Source organism: Petaurus breviceps, unplaced genomic scaffold (genome assembly GCF_028583685.1).
Source record: "Petaurus breviceps papuanus isolate PSGF00001 unplaced genomic scaffold, PetGlider_PUasm1.0 428, whole genome shotgun sequence".
Lineage (NCBI taxonomy): Eukaryota > Metazoa > Chordata > Mammalia > Diprotodontia > Petauridae > Petaurus > Petaurus breviceps.
The window spans coordinates 4,861,574-4,870,021 of NW_027186331.1; the positions used below are offsets into that span (position 1 = coordinate 4,861,574).

At 54.6% G+C, this 8,448-nt stretch overlaps 1 protein-coding gene across 1 annotated transcript in view; it reads right to left on the reverse strand.

Moving 5' to 3' along the window:
- PPIL2 (peptidylprolyl isomerase like 2) overlaps positions 1 to 8,448 on the reverse strand; it is a 29,091-nt gene that overhangs the window by 19,790 nt on the left and 853 nt on the right. Inside the window, exons 3-8 of the mRNA XM_069100799.1 lie at positions 7,771 to 7,886; positions 4,449 to 4,500; positions 3,792 to 3,883; positions 1,393 to 1,482; positions 767 to 842; positions 270 to 430 (exon numbers count right to left, since the gene is read on the reverse strand). Of these exons, the coding sequence (XP_068956900.1) occupies positions 270 to 430; positions 767 to 842; positions 1,393 to 1,482; positions 3,792 to 3,883; positions 4,449 to 4,500; positions 7,771 to 7,886 (587 nt within the window). The remainder of the gene's footprint in view (positions 1 to 269; positions 431 to 766; positions 843 to 1,392; positions 1,483 to 3,791; positions 3,884 to 4,448; positions 4,501 to 7,770; positions 7,887 to 8,448) is intronic.

Sequence of the window (8,448 nt, forward strand, 5' to 3'; positions counted from 1 at the left end):
CGGGGCAGAGGGCTGAGCAGGGCAGAGAGCAGAGCGGGGCGGAGGGCAGAGCGGGGTGGAGGGCTGAGCAGGGCAGAGGGCAGAATGGGCTGTGGCCGGGACAAGCCACCGGGTGAGAAGCAGGGCTGCTGCCGACAGGCCCAGCTGGGAGGCCATGCAAGTAGTGCAAACATTCGTTCAGCGGGCTTTGGGGATGGTGAAAGCTATTCACTGTTATAAAAAGCAGCTGGATGAGCAGGCCGCCAGGTCCCCAGACCAGCCTCCCTTACCGCATTCAGCTTGTCCACCTTCTTCTTCTCCGGGGCCCTCATGGTGGCGGCCAGGATCTCATCCCCTCTGAAGTCTTTGTAAAGCTCCTGCAGGGTCTCGCGGGTCTCGGCATTGGTGTTCTTCAGATAGTAAGTCGGGTCCTGCCGGGCTTTCTCTTCATCTATGAAAGAGCACGTCGTCCTTGAACAAGGGGCATCAGCCAGGGGACTCTGCAGGGCTTTCACCACCTGCACACCTCCAGACACAGGGACCTCACTACCCGTGAGGCCACACAGTACAAAGAAAGACCTCTAGCCTCTGAGTGGGGAGTCCTGGGCTCATGTTCAAGCTCTGGCGCTTCCTGTGCGACCTTGGTGTAATCCCTCTAAACCTCAGTGTCCCTGTCTATAAAATGAGGACGAGCCTTTTACTCGCCTCGCCTCTCAGGGCTGATGGGAACTTGCAAAGCACCAAGCAAAAGGGGCCCAAGGGGCCAGGACAGTGGCCCCTCACACACCTGGGTCGAGGACTCTCAAGTTGTTCCTAACGTGATAGAAGTTGGCCACATTAAACTTGTCCAGGTTGGTGGGATCCTGCAGGGAAAGAGGAGAAACGTACCACGTGAGGGGAGGGGCTGGGGCCCTCCCATGCTAAGTGCAGGGTGACCTCAGATGTCCCCCAGCCCCCTGGCCCCGACTCTCGCATCCTGGGCCTCTACAGCCTGATCCCATTTCTCTAATTCTCCATGTCTCCTGTCCCGAGGAGGGGGGCAGGGTGGGTGTTGGGGGCCCAGGAAGGGCAGTGCTTAGAGGTCAAAAGTCCATTCCCAGCTTCCAGGAAGGAAGAAACTAAAGCCCAGATCACAGAGGTCTGAAAGAAGTAAAAAACCAGGCCTTAGCTCCCAAGCTGGCGCCCCTTCTGCTGCAATGAGTCAGTGAACACCTGCTTGGGGTGTCAGTTGCTGGGGAGACAGACACAAAGATGAAATGCCCCTGCCCTTGGAGGGCTGCCATTCTATGGGGCAGGGGCTAGGGGCCAGCCGACAGTGACTCTGGCAAGGCCTCTCTCCAAATTGCCAGAGGGGCTGGGACAGATGGTTCCATCCAGAGAACCCATCCTGTTGGAAGGGAGGAAGGCTCCTACCTGCAGCGTCAGGATGTCCTGGCGGGAAAAGGGCTCGTCCGTCAGCAGGTCTTTGAAGTTCTTGGTTTTGATGTTCAGCTGCTCTACGGCCTGAGACAAGGGCACAGGTCAGGGAAGGCCACACAAGCCTGTCCATCCCCACCACTTCCAGATGCTCCCCCCCTCCCCCCAACAAGGCCCAGTCCCCCAGGGGCCTGCCAGGATGGCTCCTTCAACTGATCTCCCAGCATGAGCTGGGCTCCTCAGCACCTTCACACAGGGCCCCCTCCCACCTCCAGCAGACCTTAAACTCCTGGAGGGCAGACGGCTGACCCAGACTGACCTTCCGTTCTGGGTCACCAATTCCCACACACCTCAGGAAGAGGCCTCCAGAGGCTGCTGGGGCCAGAAGAAAGCATTACCAGGAGGCTGAACCTGGCAGGGGCTGCCCAGGTCACACCCTGCTGCGTGGGGGTCTCATGAGCGGCACCCCCCCCCCATCCACAGTGCATGCATGTGTCTCATCCATGGCAGGTGTGTCTAATCCACACCATGCCCATGTCTCCTTCACGGTGCACGTGCTTCATCTGTGTCTCATCCACGGCACGTATGTCTGTCATTCACACCGCAGTGCCTGCATCTCATCCGCCATGCATACGTCTCATCCACAGCGTTCACGTATCTCATCTGTGTGTCTCATCCAGGGCACGTGCGTCTCTCATCCATGCTGTGCCCGCATCACATCCGTGGTGCACATGTCTCATCTGTGATGCGTCTCTCTCGTCCATGGTGCACTGGCTTCTCATCCATCATGTGCTCTGTGGTTCCCAAAGCCCTCTCCTCACGATATTCCCATGAGGCAGGTAGTGTGAGGATCATGAGCCCCATGTCACAGAGGCTCGTCCCCTTGGAATATGACATGACCCCACAGCCCAGCTAAGGGGCAGAGGACAGAGGTTTCACATGGAGCTCCCTCACCCAGGGGTCTCCTCACAAACAGGCATGGAGGTGACCAGATCTGGACATGGTTCTCCACATCTCCTTTTTATTTCTAATTTTTAAAAACATTTTTATCTAGTTTTGAGTTCCAAATTCTATCCCTCCTTCCCCTTCCTGAAATAGTAAGCAACAAGACATAGCTTATATGTGTACAATTACATAAAACATTTCCATATTAGCCACTTTCTATACAAGAAGACTCAAATAAAAGAAAAAAATAGAAGAAAGAGGGAAAATAGCCTGATTCAGTCTGTAGTCAACAATATTAATTCTCTTTCTGGAGATGGAGAGCATTTTTCATCATCCGTCCTTCTGCAATGGTCTTGGATCATTGTAGTGCTGGGAAGAGCCAAGTCATTCACTCTTGACTGTCACACTGCATACAGTGTTGTCCTGGTTCTGCTCACTTCACTTTGCATCAGTTCAGAAAAGTCTTTCCAGGCTGGGCATTCCTTCTAACCTTGCACCCTCTAGCCCCAACTTCACAATGTTCACTGCCTGAACAAGCCATCGAGGACAAGGAACATCCAGAGCACACAACCCACCCAAGACCACAGCAGCCCCTGCCTCAGGTTTGTTGGAAAATCCTCACTCATGAAGCAGAAATGGCTGCTTTACTAAGCAACTGCCAAAAAGCATCAAGGGCCTTCCTATGTGTCTGTACAGTTTCTCCAGAAGACACGGACTTCACAAAGAATTGGCTCCAGGAGGCAGATGCACTGAGGGTACACTGAGGCAACTGGGGGGGTGCACTACAAGGGCCACAACTCTACAGCTTACCTGACGTGTGACTGTGACACAAGTCACATCCCCTCTCTGAACGAATGGGGCCTCTGCACCTTTTCCTAACCTTGGAAAGTGGCCAGAGCCCTCTCCTCACAGCAGCCTCATGAGGGAGAAGGGCCAGGACTATTGGCACATTTTAAAGGAAACTGAGGCTCAGAGAGGGCAGAAGAGAAACTCAAACACTGGCTTCTGCACCCCCCTTTCACCACACCACAATGCAGATGGGTTCTGAGGAACCGCACCCCCTACATTACAAAAAAAAAAATCATTCCATCCCTCAACTAAGGAATTCCTCAGTAACATGAGTCTTGCCCAGGAACCTCCAAGGACGACAGCAATGCAGTAGCACCTGCTGGAGTCAGCCATGCCAGGGAAGCAGACGACTGCTAGCTTAGCACCTATGTGCCCGGTACTGTTAAGTGCTTTAAAAATACAATTTCATTTGATCCCTACCACAACACTTTGCAGCTGAGGAAACTGAGGCAATGTTAAATGACTTGCCCAAGGTTACAAGGTCTTCCTGACTCCAGGCCTAGCACTCTGTCCAATGGGCCACGAGCTGCCTCTGAGGACAGATCCTGTGGCCAATCTGAGCATAAGCCAAGAAGAGGCATATCCCAAGGGAGAAAACCCACCTCATAAGCATACACGTTGCCAGTCGGCTTGATTGCCACAATGTGGGAGTTGTTGGTGAAGACGGTGAACAGCACCGGGCAGTGGTATTTACCTAGAAAGATGTCACATGTTAACAGGACCATCCACCCTGTGGTCTCTAGCAGAATGGACGTAAGGAGGGCACTCCGGCCAATGCCTAAAGTGGCTGATGGTAGTCCAGGGGGCCCGGCTGCCTCCCTCTGGCTGAGGCTGCTGTCCAAGCTGGGCCTCATCCCCTCCCTTAGACAGCCATCCAATAGCTTCCCAACAGGTCTCCCTACCTCTAGTCTCCCCCTCACCCTTCACACCACAAACTCCTAAGGCACTTCTTCCTAAGGGGCAGATCAGACCAATCACTCCACCCACTGGTAAAAAAGCACCAGGCTTGGCCTCTACCTGTCTTTCCTGCCTCATCACCACGGAAGTACTTCCCATCTCAAATCTCCCACCTCCTTCACCCTTGCTCATGCTGTTCCCCCTTCCTTCCAGGCCCTGCTCTTTCATCAAACCGTCCCTCTGTGTCGTCTCTTCCCAGATCTCAAGCACACTGTTTGGAGCCACCCTGGGGTAGGCCATGCCTAGGGCCCAGCTGATGCTTCACCAGGATGGAGAAACGATCCAGAAAGCTGGCCACGCACCTTCATTATTCTTTGCGAAGTTCAGTTTAATCAGAGACTTGGCATCCAGCTTCTGAAAGACCAAGCAAAGGTATTTGAAATGAAAGAAGTTACTGAATTTCAAATTCTATCAAATTTCTGTTAAAAAGGATGATTCTTAGCCCTCCAACCCCTTCCAGGTACACTCCATGAAATCTCCACCTCCCCCCCAGCCAGCCCCCAGCCTGCCCTCCTTTGGGAGTCTCCGCAGGCTCTCCCCAGGGCACCCCTCAAGGAAGGTCTATTCTCTGATCACTTAACAGAAACTTGAATGGAATTCCCCATGTACAGACTGTGTCCCCAAGGACCAGTTCACTTTTTGTCTTGAACCCGCCAGCATTTTGTGTAATGCCCAGCACAGAAGATGCAGGTGCTTAAAAACAAAAAAACAAATTAAGCACCTACAGTTTCGTAGCACTGTGCTGAGCATTTTACAGTCACTGCCTCATTTGGTCTTCACAACAGCTGTGGGAGATGGGCACTACTGTTATCTTCATTTTACAGATGAACAGAGGCAAAGGTAAAGTGACTTGGCCAGGGTCACGCATCCCAGGCTGGATTTGATCTCAGGTCTTCCTGCCTCTAGGCCTGGGGTTCTGAGCACAGCTCCCCCAAGCTGCCCAGCAGCAGGAGGGAAGGGAGCTGCCCGAGGGCCCCAGGCCCAGCTCAAACCCTGAGGGCACACAAGACTCCTGCCTGCCTCCCTCACTGCCCCAGGATTCCCTGGCTGGGTGTAGGGCACTGCCCTCTGCTGGCAGAGAGATGACAGTCCATCACAAGACAGGAGGAAGGCCCCCTCCACCTGGACAGGGCCAACGCCACCAATATCAGTCCTGCCTGCTACAAGGCCAATGATTTGGGTCTGTCCACCCCCCCACCCCGAGATAAATGCTTGTTAAATAATTCTTTTTAACTACCAAGTGGCCTTCCTAAAGTGTAGGCCTCACCCTGACCCTCTTTCCTCCCACTCAATCCACCCCAAGGGCCCCTCCGTGCTTGCCAGGCTTCTCCTGGAGGGGTGGCCACACCGGGAGGCTGTCTGCCCTCTTGGTGCCCCTCTCCCTTCTCCTGCCAGTCTCTTGGGGGCCCTAGACCCCTCCGAGGACCAGCTGTCCTGATTCCCCTCCCCTCCAGCTGCTTGTGCTTGAAAAACCTAAGGTTCTGTGGCAGCCTGGGAGCTCCTTAAGGGGAGGGGCTGTTTCTGCCTTTCTTTGCCTCCCCAGGGATTTGCACAGTGCCGGGCACACAGCAGGTGCTTCCGACTCCAAGACTGGCACAGAGCTGAGATGAGATGAATTCAAATCCTCCCTCCTGACACTGAGCAGCTGTTACAGGCCAAGGAACCTTCCCCGATTTCCTCATCTGTCCAAAGGGACCAGCCTTCCCAGGGGCACTGTAAGGCACCATGAGACCAAGTGCTTTACAAGCCCCTAAAGGGCATGGAGGAGGAAGAGGAAACTATGATTTCTCTTAGTCCATCACTGCACATGCAAGGACCATGCCATCCAGATACCAAGCAGGAGGTGCGATGATCTCCATGGGGCAGCAGCTACATGGTCCCTGTGCTAGTCACTGGATGGGGGAGTCTATCAAAGGGTGTCAGTGTGGGGCTACTGTCCACAAACAGGAATGGAGGGAAGGCAGGCTGACCCCATAGCAGGACCAGCCCCCACTGCCTAGGAGCCAAGGGACAGCACCAACAAGGCGGCACGGGTACCTGTGAAGGCCCCACCCACACCAGGAGACCGCCAAACAGTGATACGCACCGCGAGGTTCCATCATGAGGCCTAAGCCTGGCGGCTCACTCATTCACAGGTCACCCATTCACAGTCTGTCCAGCAGCTGCCATGTTTAGGCCTTTTCGAGGTAATTAAATTTGATGGCAGGGGCAGGGGGGAGTCTCCCCAGCTCTGGCCAGCTGGGGCTAAGAAGCCTCAGCTTTACAGGCTCACATGCCATTGGCCTCCCTAGGCCTCAGCATTCTCATTTCTCAAAAGGAGGGGTCCGGCCCCTGCAGCCTCCAGATCTCATCCAGAGTCCCGGGCTCTGATCTCGGCTCTGCCCGACTCACTGACTGGCCTCAGTCTTCTGATCTGTCCTCGTGGTCCAGTCTAGACCAGCCCATTTTCAGGACCCTGGGAAGGCTCTCATCTTACAGTGGATAAACAAAGCTTTGAGGAGAGGCCCCGGGACACTGGGTTCAAACTCCACACCCAGGGTCATTTCCATCACAGAAGCTCCCTTTACCAAGAAGACCAATTTAGCTTTAAAATTGTCTAAAAGTCCCCAGAAGCTAAAGAAGCACTCAGTTTTTGAAGGGACTAATTTCCCCTGAGGTTTCTATTTAGTAATTAAAAGTCACTTCTTGTGATTAATTCTTCTCCATCTACAGGAAGAATGAGAGGCAGGGAGAGGGAAGCTGGGGGCCATCCTCAGATCCTCAGACAGGCCTCCAATGAGGGTCAGGAGCTTGATGATGTGAAGCCTGAGGTAGGAAACACCCCCCCCACACACACCCTGTTCTGTGCCTGGAGCACCTCCCTATTCTAAAGTTCAAAGACCAGGCTGCCCACACCTTGCCTAAATGCTGGTCTCTCCATGTGGGGATTCAGAGGATCATGGAATGCCCACACTGGAAGGGCCTTGAAGAGCATCCTGTCCTATCCCATTTTAGGGACAGGGACACTGAGGCCAGAGAAGGCAGTGGGGCACACTGGAAAGGGGCCTGTGGGGGGGCTCAGCGAGTCAGGCTTCGACCCTTGCCTTCACTAGTGACTGATGAGACCTCGAGCCCATCACCCATCCTCTCTGAGCCTCAATTCCTTCAGCTGAGATGCTGACTCAATGGCCTCTGAGGTCCCTGCTAGCTGACCCAATGGGCCGAATCCTGTGACTTACCCAGGTTCCCAGAGGGGGCAAGCAGCAGGGCCAAGAACACTCAGGAGCCTGCCTCTGGTCTAACTACCCATCTCAGGGGAGGGAGGGAAGAACACTCGTCTGAACTGCATTAAGACCTTGAGATCTCTGGGGAGGCAACAAGCGGCCTGGGGGGCAGATGGCAGAGTCCATAAATGCAAAGAGGGAAGACTGGTGAGGCCCCAGGACCCAGACGCAGGGGTAAGGGTCTGGTGAGGGACAAGCTGGAGAGGGTCTGGAGAAGAGGAACCAGGAGAGAAAACAGCCCGTCCTCGGCCCATCGGCTGGCCCAGCAGGCCTCAAAGCAGACACTCTAGCCCTGAGCTCGAGGGCCTCCTTGCTGGGAGGACTCCCCAGGTCAGCACCGTCAGCACAGGCACCTGCCTACCTCTCCGCTGCTTGGGCTGGTCCCATACTTCTTCATCCAAGGCACAATGTTCCTGAAGGGACACGGGGGAAGAGAAGACCCTTCAGTGCGAGGGCTCTCGGGCCCATCTCCCAGCCCTCAGACAGCAGGGCACCGGAGTCCTCTTTCTGGCCCCAGCCTCTCCCCACTCAGCACCATCCCCATTCTTACTCAGCCAATGGGTTGGCCTCTCCTCCGAAGAAATTTTAATGACCTAACAAGGCCTGGCCTGTGGCTCAGACACACTGGAATGGTTCCTTGTTTAAAACCCTTTCCTGGGGCTGTCACTGCAGAAGCCCCTCCTGGGAGGGGGTCTGTGTGCCAGCCAGCCCCCAAGCTCTCAGGCCACAAGGGAGGGGAGGCACAGGCTCTCAGGGCTGAGAATATTACCACTCTCTAGATGAGACTGGCTCAAGCTCTCTGGGCCTGAGTCTTCAGCTCTAAAATGGGGAACCCAACACTGTGTCAGTCGATAAGCATTTATTAAGCACCTTGGCTGTGCCAGTGGGGTAGTGCCTAGTGCTTGGGGCATGCTGGCATGAGCCCGGGGAGGGCACTGGCACTAAGGATAAGAACGGTCACAATGATCTGCTATCACCATTGTGGATCACCTGGTGCCATGAAACCATCAGAGCCTTGTTCCAAACCCCAAACCAGATG